A 22,455-nucleotide genomic window follows, 5' to 3' on the forward strand; every position below is an offset into this window, starting at 1 on the left:
CTGACAGTTTATGAGGCACCTACGATGTGGTAGTGCTTGCAAGTTACCTTATAAGTTCCAGTTGAGCAAGTTCTTGATTTGCTTGAAATATTGGCTTTTTTGTAAAAAGTTCACCCAGGATGCAGCTGTAAAACAGTTTTGCACAATTCCATCATTATGGCTTTCAATATAGATTGATAGAAACATTTAAGGTTTATTTTTGGCTTGGTTTTATGCTTGCTACACTTCTGTGCCAAACTCTTACCCACAGCTCCAGACATCGATAGCTGGTGTGTATCTTTCTTCTCCAAGCAGAAGTTCAGGAGGCCGATACCATAATGTAATAACTTTGTTGGTATATGGTCGGCTGTTGAGGGGAGGAAAAAGAGAGGACTATCATTTTACTACTATCTCATTTCTGAAAAAGTGATACTTCGAGGACTTGACTTCTGTGGCACTGTTTAAGAACAGTACAATCTTCCACTCCCTTTTCCTAATTTTAGTCCTGCAAAGCTGCAACTGCACAAAAGCAAATGTAACCATCTGGCCAAGGCTATCAAAGGACAGATTGAAGATATAAATAATAATCACATAGCCATCTTGATGCTATGTGAATCCTGTATCTCAATTATTATTCAGCGATCAATACTGTATATTTATTACATTGCTAGTCATTTCAGGAGAAGGACCTGATTGGACAAAACCAGTAATTTCTGGGCAACTATTGATTATTAGAATACTAATATAGGACCTCTACAAGCATTTTGAAAAGAAGAAAAAAGTCACTTCCCCCTCTATAAGTAGGAGCAAAAGAGACAAAGCCTTTTTCTTGAACCACATCCTTCAGCAATTTTGATTCCAAAGCCTGGAATGCTTCCAATATCTTCCTATATTTCACAACATCTTTAATTCTCTACAGCTCTAACCCAAAGTTTTGGTCACTGGGAATAATCCTTTCGACCCTCACACTAAGGCAAGGATTTCCACTATCTTAGACACACATTTTTTTGTGGACAGGCCAAGATACAGCATCAACAGTTCAGAATGGAAGGCAGAAAACAGATGTTAGGTTTTGGTTTTGTTTCAATCAGGGTGTCTTAAAAGTGATCTCAAAATTCTTTCAGTTTTAATAATTCACTCTTACCAACACTAGGTAAGTCCAAATAGAAAGCAGAGTAACATTAAGTGCAGAGTTTGAACAACCGTAGCATGAAGTCTAACAAGCTCTTATAACATACTAAGTGGTACAGGTATCATTTCTGCAAAATCACATGAGTTTTTTTTTCATTAAGAAACTCACCAATTCCTTTTTAAAATGTAGTATGTTTTTGGAAACAATCCCAGCATTTATCATATTTATCTCTGAAGCAAGCATTCCTCTATGAAATGTTTACATGGTATGGACTTTCTCTACAGATACACCACTCATATATTAGTATATGGTGCTTTTTATTTGAACAGATGTCTTCTTACACAATCTGTCATATCTCCTACTCCAAACACACTAAATCCACCAGAATAACATTTGAAGGAGCACAACTACAACAACTGATGGGAATTTACTTCAAGTTAAATTTTATTTCATTATGCTCCTACTAAATTCTGTACCCTTTTGAAAAGTATATAATTCTAAACAACAGTAAAAAAATGCAAAATATATTAATTTAAAGCAGCAGCTATTATACACTTGTTGGTATATATTAATTATGTCTGTTACTGCAGTCCAGAAGCTACTCAGAAGGAAAATAAATGACAAAAGAATGGTCAAAAATCTACTAATGAGATTCTAATTATCCTCCCAAGTTCAACTGGCAATTCCATTACCTAGCATAATTACATTTTAATCTTGGTTTCATTTATGTATAATGGTGTAATAATGTTGTTGTCTGATGTAGAGTAAAAATCTGTTATTTGCACTATAAAGACACTGAAGTTTCAATCGTTCAATTCTTAACGAACAATTAGTTTTTCAAGTAAAATTTAAATTAATTTAAAAACAGACGTTAAAAAAACCATGGTAAACCAGAGGAAAAAAAAAAATTAGGTTAGTTTGGTGCACAGTAAAATAAGAAGGTAGGATGGCATCAATCCCTTTTATTATAAGTACATCCAAACCAAAAATTAATTACCCAGCAGCTGCTTAAGATTATCTTACCCTGCTACTATACTCAACAGTTTTCATAACTGTACTTAAGCATATGTTCCTGAAATATCAGCTCCGAAGACAGTGAAACTAATGCTATCAGATTCAACAACAAGCTCAGAGCTCTGTGAGAAAACAATAAACTCATAAAGCTAACATTATGGATATTATTTCCCAAATTAGGCATGCAGAAATCAAAGTAAGCTCAGGTAGCCAATATCTCTGTATCCAACCACCCGATGCACATACTGTAATGTACATAGTGTAATGAACATTCAGCCTGAATTTTGAAAATCCAGTTCCACATGACAAATACATGACATTACAATATAAATATTGATGTTCTTAATCATAAAAACTGTGCACCTGTTTCCTGGAGTACAAGCATAATGAAGCCAAGAACAACAGAAGCACAAGTCACAAGAAGTTTCAGAATAACTTTTATTTAAACTTGTATCTCTGTTTCCAGCAGATTCAACAGCACTGACTGCCTAAAGAATACAATGAACCTCTTCAAATGTAAGGTTAAATCTTACACGAAAGTAATGCTTTTTTAAAAGAAACTGTATACTAATTTGTGTCAGCAAAATAATTTTGCTTTCCCTAAATAAACTTTTCCTAGGTATACCAACAGAAGGAACGTACTTTAGGTTTACAGGACCAGAAACTAATAGTAAAGACCTACATATTGATGCAACCTACTTAGGCCTGCAACTCTTCATTTCCAATCAATACATGGCCACTCTCTACAGTTGTTTATCCAGGACACTTGGAAAAGCAATACACTTGCACAAAGAGAGTTTTGTGTTTTTATGCAGTGTAAGACAACATGCACTTCTCTCTATTTCCTAAGCAATTACTTGTATTACAGTACAATAACATCTCCTCTAAACAAAAGAGTCTTCTGGCCCTCATAATACTTAGACTTATGCAAAAATATTAAACTTCTGAACGCTTTTTCACAGTATAATTATACCTTACCTTTCTTCAGAGTTGTACAGCCGAGCAAGCCCAAAATCTGCAAGCTTTATCTGCCCTCTGGTGGAAAAAGCAAAGAATTATTTAGTGGTTAATACTGTTAGATTCCCTCCCCAAAAATCAGGTGAAGTCTGAGACTGAGACAGCTGCAACTGATCTTCACCAAACCACATTAATGAGGAGACAACAACAGTCTATGCATCTCTTCAGTAAACAAATACACTAACTTACTGAATAGCAAAGACAAGTAAGCAAAATTAGGTATGCTCATCAAATGGCATTTACATCACCAGATGTCAGTCAAGGTTTAGGTGTATATTGTGAAGTATTCAAATCAATAACTCTGCAGGAAAAAACTGAGGGAAGAAACTGCTATTTTCTCATGCCTTACTGCTAGCATAAGCATTTGTACAACAAACAACTATCAGCAGTCATAATTCCTTCTAGGAAGCCATCAAAGTCCTGTTCTGCTCTTGTAAAGTTCAAATACAGCCTTTAAATCAGAGTGACCAACCAGATAAGGGCTTCTATTTTTGCCAGCAGCCAACTTGTTGAATGACACAACCCCCAACCTCTTCTTGAGTGTTCCTATATATATGGGGAAGAGCAGAAGATACAGAGCTCTTGCCTGGCAGTTTCCACGGCTAAAAGGCACTGCTCAATGACGAGAAAACCCCACCATCTGTAAACTGTGGCTGATTTAAACAGAAATCTATCTGCAAGCTTCTCTAATACACAAAATGAATGTTGGAATGTTACATGGGCTTTTTGTTTTCCTGTACTTATGAGCTTTTAAAATTCCCATCACTTTCAAATACATGCAAACATCACTTTCAAATAAATTTTATTTTATCAGATCAGGGCAAGACTTGCTGATGTGTGTAAGAATAATCATTTTGTGATAATTAAATATACAGGTGATAGTTTCCATTCCATTTCTCCCCTCAGATGTGTGCTTGGAATTGCTGTAACACTTGGAGAACCCCCATAAACAAAGAAATGTTCCCCTCAAATTTACATGCTTATTCCTCAGAGAGCATACTTGTGGAAGATTAATGAATTTTTGAGCAAAGACGTTTAAATTGCTGTCGCGGATATATAATCCCTATGTTTAGCTTAAGGCTGTAACTGGTAATGGGATTTTAGAAACATTGTCTTAAAATTATTCAGATCAACTATCAGCTTTTTATTCTTCCAGTGGAAACGTCTAAGGATGCTCAAAAAATATCCTAGAGGAAAAAACTCTGTAACCAGGATTGGAGAGCGCATAGTACAACAGAAAGCTCCACCTCTACCATTAATGCACTCTCCTCCACTGTCAGGTTACACCTCAGCTTCTGAGCTTCCAAAGGTGCACAGAGACAGCACCTGGAGATTAGCAGGCAAGAAAGATAAGATGTGTGTGGGCACAGCGAGTGATGTGGAGGCATGTGTACATCTGTTTAAGAATCTGTATCATAATCTGGCAAGACTGCAGTGGGGTCCAGAGCTGAAAATAGTCTAATGTTAGTTTGATATATGAAAAAAAGGAGGAAAAAATGGAAAATTGAATTTGGAGAAAGCTGGGACAAAACTAGGGCCCTACCAAAAGAGGTCCATGATCCATTTCGCCCAGTATTTCGTCTCCAACAGCAGCAGTATATTTTTAGGAAGAACATCTGAACCTGCTTACTTTGGGGCTCATCTTCCTTGTACTTAACCACCATCCACAATCATTGTGTTAATGATGCTAAAACAGGTATTCCTGTCTATTCCCTTTAGCAGGTGTTAATGATCCTGTCCATGAATGCGTCTCATCTTTTTGAATCTGACACTACCCAGAAAACCTCCTGTGACAACAAATCCCAGAAGCTGACTACCTGCTCTGTAAAGATACTCTTTTTTGCTGTTACAAATCTCACTCTTACAGTTGCTCCCTGGTTTTAGTACTGCTGGATTTGACAAACAACAGCTCTGTACTGAAGTTATCCACCATCTTCACAGAGGCTTTTCATTCACTGCTGTTGCACACTGAACAAAAAGAGCATGTTTACTAATATGATTCGTATTACAAGTGGTTAAAGAAGAAACAAATTCTTCTCCCCGTTTGATTATGGCTATAACTGCAAGCCAAAGCATGTTTGAACATGTCTGATCAAATATTCTTTTAAAGCATTATCCTGACTGATGAAGATGAGGACCCTCAGAACTATGTCATGAAGAACTAGCCTACCCACACTTCTTGAAATGAGATGGCAAACAGAATACACATCAAATGCTTATGTCCTAAAATTCTGGTTTAATATGTTTGAACTCAGATAAATTTGCCCCATACTCTGACCTAAAAGATTCAAGTTTTAATCCTGCTGTTTTAACACAGAGAAGTCTAACAAACAATTGCAGGATCCAGTGTTAAGCAGTAACATTACCAGGTTAGTATTTTACAAATGATTTTAAAGAAACTAGGCAATCTTAAAAAAAAAAAGTTTTGCTAATGACTTAAAGCAGGTGAACTGTGAAGATTAAAAGAAAGATTTAAAGATGTAGTTAACATTCAATTTTTTTTTACATACTTTAAGTAATAGGCATACCTATTATTTAGTAGAATATTTGAACATTTGATATCTCTGTGCAAAAAGTTCTTCTTATGGCAATAGGCCAAGCCCTCCATCAGCTGTCTCATAAAAGATTTAATATGATTTTCATTAAAATGAACCAAACCAGATTCCAGCAGTCCCATCAAGTCATGGTCCATATATTCAAATACCAGGTAAAATGCACCTAGGAAAAGAAAGGGAAAGGTAGGAGAAACAGAGAGAAATTGATTTAACAGCAGTCCAAAGCATTGCTGCTCCCTACTTTCGAAAGTTGGAAGTATTTTTCACACAACTATTTAAATTTTCTGCAATATTTATAGCTGTACCTCATGTCCAATAAGAGCAATGAAATATAGTGCAGTAAAATGTTTTAATAAAATTGCTTTTCCATGTAAACAATTATACTAGTCAAACGTTTGTGAAAACAAATATAATGCTACCACATGGTGCTTTAATCTAGACAGACATGTACTCTCCCTATGGCTCTCAATCACCATCCATTTTATTTAAAGAAAAATTAACTGGGTTAATATTCCCTATGTAAAGTTTGGGGAGAAATCTAGAAACAAAATATGTACAGCATTAGTTCATCCGCCATGATTCAGTGACTGATTTTTTTAAGCTTTCAGTGTGGAATTGGGTCAGAGATAAGCCTGCCTTTCTCAGACTAAAAATACCTATAAGACAAGACAAAATGAGAAAGCAGAATTAACCTACTAGCAACAACAGCTCTGCAAAGGCAGAGTTCATATTCCAAGTTGCCACATACATACATCAAGCATAATAGAATCTGGTCTTATCTCACATTAGCCTGTGTAATTCCACAAATAAAGCTATTAAAGCCAAGGCTCTGATATATATATAAGTGTTCTTACAGAGGAAAAGTGCTGAGTGCTTCAAAAGGAGCAGTAACTAATCTCCAGCACAACCACTCCACACAAAAGTACGATCTACTTTTTAGCACTTAATTCTTCCCCTTCTTCTTAACTTTGGGGCAGAGAAGACAGTACAGTCCCTGCAGAGCACTGGTGACAATGCAGAAACCATATTCAAGTGGGTCTGTCTACCTTCCATTTTCAAAAGCTCCCCCAAAGAGATTTCAAAGCCACTACTCTAAAGTACAAATAGCTTCTGCCCAACAAGAACTCATTACAGGTTCTAGTTCCGAAATTAGAAGTTTCAATTCAGAAGCTAGTGAAAGTCTTGGAGGAATAATGAGAAGTCAGCTTGCCAGAATGTACACACACATAGAGCCAAATGCTAATGAACTGACTTGTTTTCTTGCATAGTAGCTGAAAAGGGAAGAAAGAATGCTAAATCCATCTGCTATTTAAAAAACAGAAAAAAGATTACTCATACAGTAAGCGTTAAACTCTATACTGATCTTTGTTACAAGTAGCTAAACCACAGGCCATTGCATAAGACACTCAGAGTTCATTGTTTTTAATTTAGGTCCTTTTGTCCTGCTGTATGTTATATGGAGGAAGCAAAATACTGATCGTAAAATACCCCTGTTGGTGTGTACAGAGGAGGTAAAGCAGGAGATAAATCAAGCAAGTACAATCCGATCCCACCACTTCAAAAGGAAAGAAGAAAGTATTAAGAGCCATAAAGAACTGAAAGTCTGCTGTGTTACTATTTGCATAACTGAGTTCACCAATGCAATTCACCAGTTCAGCATGGTAAAAGCACAGAGGCTCCTAATCCTGGTCTTTTAAAACAAGATAGTGGGCAACCTAGTGTTAGGTCTACTTCACTGACAGCTGCTGAAGTATGAACCATGACACATTTTAAAATGCCTTGAAACAAAACACCTGATATTAATGCTGCAGTGCCAGAATAATCTAGATGTGCCCTTCAAAGGATGTCAGCTCAACAAAATTGAATACCAGATCTTGGTATCTTCTTGCTTTGGAATACAAAGGAAAGTTAACTCTGTCATGGCAGCAGTCTACACTGTGTGAACATGACAACAAGAAAGACTGGGAAGGGTCAGTGGGATTGCAGACCTGTTAGTGAGAACAGCTGACCACAGTCATCTTGTTTATATGCAAAGTAGTATCCATGCCTTGAGCAATTTCCTGCTCTGCCCCTAGCTCCCGAGATTTTTCACCACTATTTATAACCAGCAATCACAATTGGTACCCTCATGAAAGAAGGAAAGCTGACAACGTTGGAGACAATTCAGAAATAAAACAGAGTAGTACCCGGGAGATGATATCCGATTATTTGTACTGTCTGCAACTCTCATTAAGAAACATACTTTAAAACAGTATGAATGCTAAATGTTCCTTCCATATCAGAGCAAGAGCAAATGCACGGATCCATTACACTTGTGCATTACTACCTATTTACTACCTACACATTATACAATGTTAGAATTTGTTTTAAAAAGAAAAACTGTCAAAGCTGAATCTTCTTCACTGGTTATGAGAAACTATTAAAATTAGTTTACTCGCCTTGGCAGTCTAACCATTAAAACCTGATTTTTCAGTATTACTCAAACTAAATTTGGAAGTGATTGTAGCTGCAAAAAAGGTATCAAGCAAACTGCAGTGAAACTTCTGTTAGTTTATTTCTGGAAAAGTGTGGTGCCTTTTTCTGATAGAGATCTACAGTTTCAGTTAACAAAACAGTTATGTTATTGCATCTGATCAATTCAAATCTCCATTGCTTTTCATCAGATTAGGGGATCTGATCCTTCATAACAGGGAAAGAAACTATAGATATCCAGGAAGAAGAAAACCGTCATGGAAGACTTCACAAGTGAACTATGCACAGGCAGAAGTCTGCTAACTACAGCATAGTCTGAGTGCAAGTTTACAGCATCTTTTAGTTCTATCAAAACAAACGCCACACAAATATCCATTTCTCAAAAAGGAAAACATAACAGAAAAAGTAATCGTTCCTTTCTTTATGAGGCCAAGACGTTTGACAACTTGGAGGTTATGTTTTAAAACGACTCTTTGTTTCATGCTAGCTTTGCTCAGTATCCACATTTCTGGAAGCAGTGTCATAAAAACACCTAAAGCTCTGTTACAGTAAAGCACATGCAATTCACATGAACCCAGAATTAATTATTTGACTTTAATGTTACTCATCTTACTGCTGTTATGTTAAAAACCTGCACTTCCCAGTAATTAAGTACCTGTGGGTTGGGAGGCAGCCTACAGTCCATTTCCACATGCTGCAACAAAGCACTATCAGGGGGGTTTATGTCTTGGCTGCCCCATTTCCTTTGCTAATACCACGCAGCTCATCTCCATTCCTTCATCTACTGGGATAATAAGAAACCTTAATGTCACTGCATGTTGACGGAGCAGCAGCTGGAACAGCTGAACAGTAGTAAGATTGCCTGCTTCTGAATATGGGGTAGGAGCAGCTGACTCTGTTAGTGAGGTATACAATAAATAAAGGAGACTTATGTGGATGGAAACAATCCTTACCTTACTCCTTTCGTTTGCACTCAGAAGAATTCATCTTTTTGACCATTTTGTCAGTTAAGATTAATGAGAGTCAGAAAGTGAGATACTGGTTTAGAATAATTCAAGGATTAACACATAACCTCCTCCTGTTCATATATTTCAAGTCATGGAGCTCTAACAGTAACAGTTTTCTTAACCAAACACAAAATGTGGTGGGGTATAAGGCTGTAAAGCTATACATACAAAATGGGTAACTCAACAAAACATGGCACTGATGATCTGTAATAAACAAAGGCTTTTCTGAGGGGCCAAAAAACCTAACAAAACATATTTTGCATTTTTGTGACACAGGCAGGCTCTGGGTTTTTTTTGACTCTCATCAAATCACACAGATCCAACAAAGCACAACATCAAGTAATGCATTTGTTCCCAAAGTAAGATACAAGTGCTTCAGCTGGGGGGGGGGGGGGGGGGGGGAGGCAGAGCAGCAGGGGAGAATGATCCAAAAGCCTACATAGATGACAGCTTTTAAGCAAATATTTCCCAAATGTAATTTCATAGGGAGGACGTTTGGGGTTTCTCAAAATATCTGATTAGATACAGATCTGAGGAACCAGGAGACCAGAAGTGCCTTATTATGTGCAAATTTTAATTCAACCATTGTACAAATGCATTACAGTAGTATCTTGAAATACAAAAATGCTTAAAAAAAAAAAAAGGATCCCTTCCCTGCCTCATTCAGTGCATGGTATGTACAGTGCTGAGTTGTTGAACAGGTCTTCAACATTTTGTTCTGTACTTACTGTTCAGAATCAGACTCCAGCAGATTTTCATTTCCCTAATAAGCCTCCTCAGCTTCTTCTAAGCAATACACAAATATTTTTTTTCCTCCTTGATTGATTAAAGATAATTGGTTTATATTTACTCTTCAATTTCCTTAACATTTCTCTTCTGGTACTCATGATACACTATATTCCAAGACAGTTTTAAACAGAATTTTATCAAACAGAGCTTGAAAACTAAAGAAGAAATTGTCCAGCAGTTCCTTGAAGTTTCTTACATTTAAATTCCCTGAAGTCCCTTAAACTGACATTCATCTCTTCTTTCTACTCATGTTTTACAAACCTATTTTTTAATTTGTGAAACACCAAATAAAGGTGTAACCACTGAATTAATCACCTTAAGACTAAAGAAATCATCACTGCTATGCTCGTTTTTCCCATTTAGATATCACAAAACTTACTGTTTAGGACAAATTTAGTCTAATAAAACCAGAACACCTCCTTTTTCTTTTTTTACATTTTCACCCAATATTAAGTTTTTATTTGATGACAGTGTTATTCTCCCATTGCAAGATCAATTGCATTTTCCTCTTGAAACAAATCCAACCCAAACTCCTTGTACGTGGAAACATGTTGTGAAATAGGCACATCAGCCAAGGGCATACACAAGCTCTGGGAGTAAATACTGTCCTTGTTTCATCACATACTGCAGGGAAATAAAAAACCAAACAAAAAACTTAAAGCAGAGGAAAAGTAAACCAAACATATCAGAAATCTGTGATGAAGAATCAGGGATTTTTCTCATTTTGCCATAACATGGATCAAGTTGAAAAGCCATACGATTAGGTCTGCACTCATTCTAGACCAGAGTCCAGTACAGCACACACAAATGGGAAGCACCACTCAAGCAGTCACACTATTCCTGATAACTTAGTTGTAGCATGAAAACTATTTGGGTAAGAAGTTTCTATCAGCTATTTCGGGAGCAGCAAGGCAAGCTGTAGATCATTAGAGGTTTCTGAAATTCAGATCAGTTTGGTTTTACTCAGCTTCTCAGGAAATCCAGATAAAGCTAGCTACAATACAAGTAGAAAAGGAACCCTGTAGTGAAGTACTCTCTGATGACTACATGATTGCTGTGTCACACTCCTTCCAAACTACAAGCTTTCAGACAAAGTACTCCTTGATGGCTATGAGAAAGTAACCTGCTAGTCATACAACCATGTACAACAGGCAGTGTCCTTGACACATGTACTGCAGTACTGTCAAGATAAATACCAACTTCACGCCTAAAAAGGTTTGTTAATTTGTACTGCAAATCAATTCAAATTTTAATATATCTAAAGCAAACTTAGATCTTAAAATGAATTACAGAAACACACACAATCCAAACAGATAATCCACACACAGAAAAAAAAAAAAAACCACCCCAACAAAACTTCAAGCTGCAATGTTAACCAGGTCTTTTTTATTAAGAGTCTCCAATGCAAATTTTTACATCCTCCCTCAGGTTGGCAATTACAAATACCTCTTTCAGTCAAAAGAGGAAGAGATGTCAGTCAGTACACCTACTGGTTTTACATTCACAGCAACAAAAACTAAGTAAGCACTCTCTATGTGTTTAGTAAAAAGAGATCATGGAAGTCCCATAGCTAGATTGTTGAGCATTTGCAAACAGCTTCTAGCTGATAAAGAGGCAACTGAGAACTGAAGGACCATCTCTGGTGCCCAAAGGAAAAAGAGGGAGACACCCAAGTCATAAAAGTGGTGGACTCACTGAGAAAACAAACAGAGCTGACAAAAGTTCAAAGTAAGAAGGGCTTTTTTTCTAATGATTTTCAACTAACTTAGCTTATGAGGTATATAGATTTGAATATACCTACGAAATAGCTCCTTGTTTTCAACTTCTGTTTTAAATCTTGTTTTCTTCAATTACCCTTGCACAGGGAATATCACACAAATTTCTCAGACAAAAAAAAAAATTCTAAGAGAAGATGAAAAGCTTCTGCAAAGCACAATCCTCCTGCTCCAAACTTTGCTCCAAAAGGACATGAACTGAAGTTCCTGAACATGAACTGCAACTAATTTGAACTACTATCAAGTAAAGAAGGAAAGTTTAGTTGCCCGCAGACTTGGTTGTAAGCACCAACAGTGTCAAGGCTGCTTCTACTACTGTTGCAGACTGACACCCACAATTGCTCCTGCACTAGCTCACTAGAAGAAAACATTTTCAACAAAAATAACCAGAGTTGTGAGATTTTAGGAAAAAACTGAATAGAAACTATAGCTCATTGGTGCTATCAAGTCAAATGAGGCTTTATGTCCTGAGAGAACCAGAGGAGGCTTTAAAAAAAAGTCTGCTGAACTTACTGTTAAGTCAGATTACACAGATCACACACAAGACAGAATACAAACTATGAGTCGCACGTTCGCATCCCCAAGTTTGTGTGCTCACCTATCTCCCTCTGAATGACAAGTAGGGGAGAAAAGCCTACATGAGAAACATACAAAAGGGGTACTCCTCGCCACACCCAACATACACATTTTACCTGGCAGGATCATGCCTCAGAATCAAGTAGTAATTAGTAAACAGTAATGCCGTTCTCCAACTGTATCATCAAGCATGTCTCATACATAATGAAGACTGCAAAAGTAAAAACTTCAGATCTTCAGTACAGCAGACATGTATCACCTACTCAGCTGTGTATGTGCCCAACCTATACAAAAAAATTGTTCTGTCTCATGTGCTGTATTTCCACTGATGGAAATACCCTTAATAACATATGAATAACACTGCTCCAGTGTGCTACGTTACTTTTTCTAATCGTTGGTCCAGAAAGAATAAAACCAATCCTATCTATTAAAGCTGTTCCTATCATTAAGCTTATACCCTAAGCTGGCCAGGATTAAACACAGATATATTTTTCTTCCACTTTCTTTAAAAGTAGAACGCAGTTGAAAATATTGAGATAAGTCAGATAATCCTATGTCTTCCAAACTTCTGAATATATCACTTAAAAACACATAACACAGCTCAAAGCATCAGGAAAAGTTGTACAAGCCAAGCCATTGCTGGTCTGCAGGCCAATGTTACTATCTTAAAAAGCATCCTTAAAGTAAGTACTGTACAAAGTGTGCCCAATATTTACAAAAGTGTCAGAAAACTAAACTTGCTGCATTTTAAACTACTGAGATACAACAAAAAAAAACCCCAACCCTTCAGTAAATAAGTAGATGAGTAATAGGTCAGGATATGGCAGGTGTCCTTAGACACAAAATTAACCTTACTCACGTTAGCTAGAGGAACATGTGTTGACAGAAATGTTCTTGTTCCCTACTTTTACAAATGGGATATCAGCAGGGTTTTTAACTATATTTCAAAGCTAAGATAGGCATGTAACACATTAAACATAAGCATGTTCATCAGAGGGCAAAACACTTTGTCTCTACTGTAAGCTGTGCCTGAGTAAGACATCACTACCACTTTTACAATGGTTCCTTCTTAAGCCAAGCAGCCTACTTTTGTGTTTGCAACAGTTTACCATGAAAATGACCAAACTTCCTCCCACTTGCATTGGTAGACTACAGTTTGGACACAATGTCTCAGCTACAAATCCCCATCTTACAATGAACTACTCATTAGAGAAATACCGAATGCAGTGCCTGAAAAAAAACCAACTTCCATCTTTTAACAGACAAATCTTAATAGCACAGTCTCATTAGCATGCTAATGCTTTCAAGAGACTATCTGAAACTAATTTTATTCTAGCATCTCCAGAGAAGCCCCTTCCCTTGCAAATTTTCTGAAAATGTAATTGTTTTAATAAGCTGTTAAGTAAGAATGATAAATAAATTGAAAGCAATATCAAAAGCACAAATACAGACTTGGACAAAAAAAACCCTAAAAACATTTGAAATTAATGAGACACACAGTTTGAAGCACACCAAAAAAATTTAAAATTCAATCCTAGACATGGCACCAAACAAGGGAGAAAATTAATTAATGAGTCATTAAGTGTTAAGTCAAGGCTCAGTGTGGTCTCATTAGCCAAGTGGGTTAGATCTAATTAAAACTCAGTACAAGATTCACATGAAAAGCCTAAACTGGCTGTTGCAGACTATCATGGTTCAGAGTGGGTACTGACCACTGAACCTGCACATATCTAGAGTCTTTTGCTAGATGTGTCCTACTTTTAACCACAACAAAAAAAGCCTCTCAGTGCTGTATACCCTTTAAGGTATTATACTTTCTGAAGATGCTATGAAAAAAACCCAACCTAATTCCTGCTTAATTTTGACAGCCATCTTCTGACTTATCACAACATCACCTGGTGTTTCTGCTGGCTATGCAGTACATAAGGTGTTTTCAACCCACACTGGTGCTGGGCATGCTGTATAGCAACTCAGGGAGGGAGAGCAGGGAAGAAGAAGAACAGGTACCACATTCCAAACACCCTCCTCAGCCAAACCATGTATCAAATTGCCCACGGGACACTAAAATACCCCAAAATGACAGGTTTATAAGACTTGGACCTAAAAGGAAGTGGCCTCCAAGGACAAAATGACAACTCTGATATCAAAAGTACCAAGCAACAACACTGCATGATTTCCACTGTTTGCTTGATTCTCAACACTAAGGAGGTTGCAGTAACTGAAACAAGCCAGGCTTAGCGCTGAAGGAACCAAAAGAGTAAAACTCTGCATGCCTTCTATTTGGGGACACCTCCCCCCAATCTTGCTTTTCATTTTTTTCATTTATCCTTCTTCTAACCTTCAAGACACACATGCCCAATTAAGAAAAAAACTGAAGCACAATTCAAATATAACCAAGGCCTATAATGAAAAACATCACTTCAGCATTGAGCCTACAATACTCCAAATGATATAATATTATAAGGAAAATAAAAGCCTAAAAAAGCTCACAATTAAGAACTTCCCATTGTTGCTGGCCTCCCCAACCCGTGAGTGTCAAGGAGTCAAACATCTGCTCCTCTCCAGCAAAACTGGAATCAAGTAATAATTTTTTTTATCCTACAGAATATTTGCAGAACTGTTTCTATGAGCAAAAGGCATAGCTGAGTTAAATAAAGGACTTCTATTAGTAATTAAAACAAAATTAAAACCCTTTGTCAAGCATCATGATTTGCAAACATATTTTTAAATGAAGCTTAACTTCAAGTCCAGTGTAGCAGATTACCATATTAAGAACAAGACCAGAAAGCGCTACCCCTGTGTTAGTGTACATACCTTTGTCCTTCTTGAAGTCCAAAGCATCTTCCTTATCTGTCACTATTTCCTTCATGTTGATAATGCTTTGGTGATTAAGCTGTCGAAGAATCTTAATCTCCCGAATAGCTGTAATTGGAAACCCTTCCTTTTCATTATCCAGACGTACCTTCTTTAGTGCTACCATTTCCCCTAAGAGAAAATTTAAATAAAAACCATTAAGATTAGCAACCAAACTATGGGATTTAATATTGAGTTTGCTCGTTTGTTTTTAAAACCCTTCCCATTTGTTACTATTTCTGAATGGATTAAACAGTTAACATTTTGTTGCTTGTACCAAACACTACGCTAAATGGAAATAGAATTAACCATTGTTGGGAAACAATCACATGAAGAAGCAAAACTATAAATAAGCAATTTTCAGCTACCCACTGTAAGGCCTGTCTGATTCCTTCTGCATACCTCACTCACCTGTGTCCTGATATTCCACACCAGGTCTATCAATAAACCCCCATACAAGAGTGATCATCAACAGCAGCTTTAGAGACAGAGGTCTATATCTGCTCTGGATTTCTTATTACTACATCACCACAGGTCAGAAGGCATATACTTAACCAGAAATACTACGTAGTTCAAGATACATGGCAGATGACTAAAGAGTTCTCAAATTCATCACTATACTTTCTACAAGCAGAAGTGTCACCACCATGTTTACAGTGAGGAGAAATTTTCTTTATTATTTTACTGCAGGCTGGGCTGGATGAAGCTAGATTCTACAAAATGGCAGGAGCATGATCTACTCATGATGAAGGATATCTACAGACTGTATGCCAGCTCAACCATTTTGTTCTTGGAAGTTTATTGCTGTGTCTGGGAAGTTTATTGACAGCACAGATATCTTTTTTAGCTCTAAAAAGGACTTACCCTACACCAGTGTATATGATACATAAACAATAGATCACATTCCAGTATGACACAACATCCACTTGCTTTGAAAGGTATGTCAAAGGCCATAATGCCACTCTTCACACAGGATTTGAATCCAAAGCTAATGGAAGATTTACTGTAACTGTATGGACCCATTCAATACAGACAGCAACAACTTCTACTGGAGGTTAAGAAATGACTGCCACACACAAATAACCTGAAGCTTGCCAAAGAGGCAACATGGTTATGATAGGATTAAAAAGTTAAATGTATGAAGAACAGAATCCCAGGAGAGCAGGAAGAAGCTCCTAATGATGATTTGCAATGGTTCCCAAGGTAGAGTTAAAATCTGTGATAGTTCACCTTAAAAACTAAAGTTTGCAAACTGCGACAAGCACAGGTGAAGAATGAAGAAGGAATTATAATTACACTGCTCATTCTTCTAGAGATCAGAAGGAAGGAACTGAGGCTGGTATGTGATGCTATGTGATTCAGTTACTGCTGAAGTAGAAAGTTATCCAGCATTCAAAGCATGCACAAATAACCCAGAAGGGCAAGCAGTCACAGAAAGAACCACTAATTGAACATAAAACAATCAAGCAACATACAGCACATACAAAGAATTGATTTTAATGCATTATCTATTTAGAAGTAGTGACAACATTCTTATGTATCGTAGCGGTGACTGCTTGCTCTTTAGAGCAATAATTTTTAAATTTCATGTTAAACTAAATCACTGTTGTAAAGTCAAGTTATACTGCAAGAAAAATACCCAATATGCAACACTTCAGGGCTGTGCTGCACAGAGGCAGATTCTCTTCCTATCAGCTAGTGACTATTGGAGTACGATGAAGAAAAATGGCTAAATCTCATGCATAGCTTCCTCACCCTTACACCCCTTTACAAACTTCATTATTGTTTGTCAATCTGTCTAGGGTGCCATTTTGCTTCCCCAGAGTATTTACCCTCTCTTCTTCACTAGCTCAATTGCATGTAGAATGTCAAAACTCAAGAAATATGAATTAGAAATTAAGACTACTCAGCTTGCTTTCAGCCACAACTTTACAGATAAATGATTTTCCAAGGCAGCAAAAGAGAATTTCTGGTTTAGACAAATGCTAGATTTAAAACTAAACAAACAAAGCAACAACTAAAAACTTTCCCAACATTAGAGGGCAGAATACCACAAATTTTACTCAATATAAAAACAAACCCAAAATACCCTGTTCATTTTAGAACTGCAGGACTACATTTACTTTTTTGAACTTACCTGTGTCTTTATCTCTGGCTTTGTAAACTTGCCCATAAGTGCCTTCACCAATAATACCAATGATATCAAATTTATCCACACAGCGCTTTCCCCAGTCTATTTCTTTTTCTTTCGTTTCACCATGTCGTGGTCCACATATTCTAGAAAACAACAAGCATTTCTAAGAATACAGCTAATATATCTAAGTATTGTCTTAACTCTGAAAAAAACCTCAACGCTAAATATTTCTGAGACATTATTAGATAACTGGCTTACTACCATTAAGTGCAACCAAATAAACCATGCAGTTTGATTCAAGCCTCATTAATATTAAAAAAGTCATTAAAAAGCAGAGTTCTTTTGAGAAGAATATATTTTAAAGAAACTATTATCACTTCTACTTGCTTGATAGGCTTTAAAAAAAAGTCTAATAAGCATACTTTGGTCTTCTCTTGCTGTGTAACTGAACTGCTGGTTTCTTTTCTTCAGGACTTTTGGATAAGTCAGCTCCTCCAGGCAACTCAGGTGGAAGTGGCAAATCTGCAAGCAGATGGCGAAGTTTCTTCTCTGCTTCTTTAACTGACTTCACTGAAAGATTCTCTCGCAAACTATTAAAAAAGACATAATTTTCCTAATAAGTTGAACACAGTAGAATCATATTAACATACATAATGGAAAACCTATTGGAATTATTTTTTTAAAATACATTATAGGCTGTCAATGCATCAACATTTGAAGTCTCTGCTCTTAGAATTTGCAGGACTTTGATTTATGCTTTACAAATGGCTCACAAATAGCTCTCTGCAAGATGCACAGCTAACTACCAAAATTCTAAAGAAACTATGCAATCAGACCTTTCTGGTGAAAGCTGAAGTTAGATGATACAGCAAGCCTTACCAGGCCAGACTTCTGCCACACAAACTTCTTCTCAAGCTTATGGTCTAGACTATTAAGAATATTCAGAGTTCAGGTGCTGTCAGACATCAGAAGTATAGTGGTAAAATCTGTACTCTTACTGACTTCTCATATAAAAGAGAAGATTATACTGATCCAGTTCTCTATAAAGTCAGTCTCCAGAGATGAGCTTCACGGTTACAGTAACACTGTAAGGCATTACGACACAGTCCACACCACCTCATTTACAGATTCCAATCTCATACATTTGCTGAAACATGCCAGATTCAACACGTTTCTAGTGATCAGCATGCAAATCAAGTGAAAAAAAAAAATCAGATAAAATGTTTTTCTTCCATGGGTTACTGATATCTGACCATTTTTTAATCATCAACCATAATTAGGTAACAGATGCTGACAGTCAATCTGTCTTTAGAAAAATCCCCCAAACACATGTACAGCAATGTATTCCTTTAAAACAATTACTACATGCAATAACTCTAGAGGTGCTCTCCCCATTCTAATGGGGAAATTCTGAAAACATCATACTTGCTGCAGGATTTTTTACCTTTTTTTTTTTTAAACACATGGTTGCATTTTACCAGAACTTCCTTCAGTTTAGATAGATTTGTGCAGCTACTGCATATCCAGCAATTTTAAAGCCATGACCATCTCTAAACTTTATATAATTACATAACTGTTTCTCCGCACAGGACTCTCATATAGTATTCTCTCTTTAAATTTCAAACTTTGTCACTGCATCAAGAAAACTTTGTCATGCTTTGAGGGGACATTTTCCAAGACAGCTGCATTTGCCAAATCACACTATTTTACTGTCAGCCTCCTTCTCTGGGAACCTTTTCTGGAGGTTTTTCTACAACTTCTTACCTATTTAAATTTCATAGATAAAGCAGGAACTTCTGTAAATGGAAAGATCTTGCTATCTTCCACCATGGAGAATGCATATGTTCTTTCTTACATTAATTGCAATTAACAATCTTTATATATTTAAATAAAGCATTGCAGTGTTTTGCATATGCCTATGCTTCCCAATGAAAACAGAACACTTGAATATCTTCTACCACTTCTCAAGCTGCCACTGTCTGAATTTAAAGCAGCACCTCAAGGAAGCATATACTACCCTGATCACAAATGTAATGGTTAACATGCTATAAAGAATAAAGCACCTTTGGACAGTGCCTGTAATTATCACAGTACAGAAAAATCCAAATTTTGAAGTTCATATATTTGTATTTCCTCTCACAATTTTGCCCTCAAACTTTCAATATTAGTGAAAGTAATATATATGAGAGGTTCTGAAACAGATTTTAAAAAGTGGTATATGAAAATGGAGGCAGTCAAAAGCAGCCTTTTTTTCAGGTCTGTTAAATCACACATCATTGACCACCAGAACAGCTTTCCCTCTCAGCTAACCTACACCGTGATTTTGCAACACTGTTGTTCCTTTAGGTAGGTTTTTTTGTGGGTTTATCAGATTCTTACTGAACCTCACAACTGACACGACATTAGGAACCAGCCAGTTCTGCATAGCATCAAGCATTCTTTGTTGGCACAATTTCCCCACAGTAACTCTGAGCCCAAGGTAAATACCTCTGTCCTCCTCCACCCTAAAAAACATTGATCATTTTTCTTTGATGACTTAAGCTTTATCATGACTTTTAATCACAACCATCCTGATCTGAAGTTTATACCATCCTATAGGCAAAACTAAGCAAAGCATAAATAACATTCTATAACTTGTCATTAATCTTTGTAATGCAGCTGTTTGCAAGCATTAAACTTTTTTTTTTGAAACGAGAATGAGCCCAGTGCTGATGGAACCAAGCTTAATTGTAGCTTAACTCGTCTGTGCAGTTTAGCTATACTTAAAACAGGTATTACATTAAAAAAATACTAATACTGAGAAGCAATTAGCCAGCTTGAAGATGAAATCTCATTTCATATTATTGCAATCAACACTGCAACACCAGTCATATATTTTAACTAGTTAGCCTAGTTTTTAGTTAAAACAGTAAATCTTGCTCTCAGATAACAGTGTCAGAAATCCCATTTATCTAGAGAGGATGGCTTTGTCATAAATTTAAATGCAACTGTACATTCCCACACAGATGTGATTCTGAACAACTGGAATGACATTTGCTAGAGTGCTGAAGGGCAGGAAACAAGATTTCTCTTTTACTACTACTAAAAAAAAAAAAGTATCTGTCTAATACCTGGTTAGGTTGTATTTATTTGCCAAGGCCTCCTGTGCATCCTAATGTTTAACATAGCATTAAATTACTAGCAAACATGACAGAAACATTTACACCTCTAGTTATAACTACTTTTAGTAATCAAAGAAATACTACACGCTTCTCAAAGAACAAGAGAAGACAGGCTAGTTTCACAGACATGGAATACAAATACAGTACCTCATAAGGTTTTGATTTTTTCTTTTACAGTTTGATTTTTACAGAGGTATATCACACTTAAATTAGTTATTACTCCAATGCTATGAAATTTTGTTTTACTTGTTGTGAGAAGCTGATTTCTTGTATACATGCGAGAGGCATGTAACACCATGAGTAAAAACAAAAGCAATTTTTCTCAGCTTCATCACCAAACCAAAAGAAAAACAGTAAATTACAGCTCAACAGCATAATTTTCCAATACAAATCACAGCACATATTCTCTGTTAGGACTATGAAGAGACAACGTAGTCTAAACTCAGATGACACTCGGAATACAGACATGAATTTCTTCACTACAGACTAATTTTTATGCTTCAAAAGTGAACACAAATGACAAGCCGTGAACCTCACTTCCATTATATACACTTAAAATAATACTGATCTCTGAGATAAATTATACTAAAATAACACAGAGCTATAAAAACAATTGCCTTCCAAAGGGAAGAGAATCTTTACCTCAAACCCCAGCTAATTAAAGAATTTTCACATAATGCTACTGAATTCAACTTTTCCCCAGAAGTATGTACATGTTTGCATCAAACTTGAAATCTTGCATCCTTGAATGCATCCTTGCATTAGTCCCAAAGCTATTACATACCGGCAATTTTAAATCAACTCTTTAGTGTACTTTTTATTGAAAGATTCCTCCTAGACTAAATCCTTCTCTTTTCAAGAACCAATTAAATTATTTTTATTTTAAGATCAAATTCTTTCAGTTCAATAATAATTGCCATGTTTAACAACTGAAGAGCAAGAACAAACTACCTAATTCATCAGCCTGATATAGCAAATACGTTTATATTTATTTTCCAAAGGAAATAATCATGATAACAATAAAAAAAGTACAGACAATAACAACAACACTAATAAAAAGGAACAGACAACACCAAAAAGCAAATCTATGTCACAACTCACCTATCAGTTTCTTTATCTTCAGGCAGCGTGGGAGGCAAAGGCAAGGGTGGCAGTGTGGAGGTTGGTAGTGCAACAATTCGATCCTTTTCCTTGGTTACTACACTTGGTGTACTCGGTTTGCTTTTCTCTTTTACAGTGACCGGTGGCTGTTTTACAACAGTTAATTTATTCTCTTTTACTACTGTAGGTTTCTGTTTAGTAATTTTGTCTGCAATTAAATTATTTTCCCCTTTTGTTTCAGGAAGCGAGACCTTTGCTTTTGCCTTGTCATTCTTCAAATTTGCACTGCTTGTAGGAGAAGGTGTATGCTCAGTTTTTATTTTCTTCAGGTCCTTTACATTGTTCACTTGAGGTGCACTTACAGCAGTGTCAGTGTTTCCCTTAGTAGGTGTTGAAGTATTGGAAGCTTTTGCACTGGCTTTGGCTGCCTCAGCAGCTCTTGCTTTTTTGTTTTTGTTCAGCTCAGCAGCCAGGCTACTCTTCAGAGTCAATGTACTAGGAGAAATACTTGAATGACGACTTCTGGATCTAGACAATCTGTGTCTGCTACGAGACCTAGAGTGCCTTGATGAATATGGACTTCTGCTTCGAGATTTTGCTGATCTCCTGTTTCAAGAAAGTAAAGATTTTCCCAGTTAAAATTTAGTCTAGCTGCTTTCCCAGTATATCTGCTTTTTTGACAAACTACTTTCTTTAAACCAACCATTATCACCATGCTCATAAACAGAAGTCTATGAAATAGTAAAGATTGTGCATAGAAAAAAAAAAAAAATCTATCATCAATCAAGATCCCACACCTAAACAGTTTCTTAGAAAATGTAAAGCTCTTAGATGTATTTTGCAGTTTTTTCATGGGAGAAATTACAAGTATACCTATAGGACAGATGTTT

General features: G+C 36.4%; 1 protein-coding gene across 1 annotated transcript in view; it reads right to left on the reverse strand.

Annotated features, from left to right (window-relative positions):
- CDK13 (cyclin dependent kinase 13) overlaps positions 1-22,455 on the reverse strand; it is a 49,669-nt gene that overhangs the window by 15,647 nt on the left and 11,567 nt on the right. The window contains 8 exon segments of the mRNA XM_041122637.1: positions 48-125; positions 245-346; positions 3,104-3,160; positions 5,671-5,860; positions 15,131-15,301; positions 17,307-17,446; positions 17,726-17,893; positions 21,566-22,171. Coding sequence (XP_040978571.1) covers positions 48-125; positions 245-346; positions 3,104-3,160; positions 5,671-5,860; positions 15,131-15,301; positions 17,307-17,446; positions 17,726-17,893; positions 21,566-22,171 — 1,512 coding nt within the window.

Source organism: Aquila chrysaetos, chromosome 3 (genome assembly GCF_900496995.4).
Source record: "Aquila chrysaetos chrysaetos chromosome 3, bAquChr1.4, whole genome shotgun sequence".
Classification (NCBI taxonomy): Eukaryota; Metazoa; Chordata; class Aves; order Accipitriformes; family Accipitridae; genus Aquila; species Aquila chrysaetos.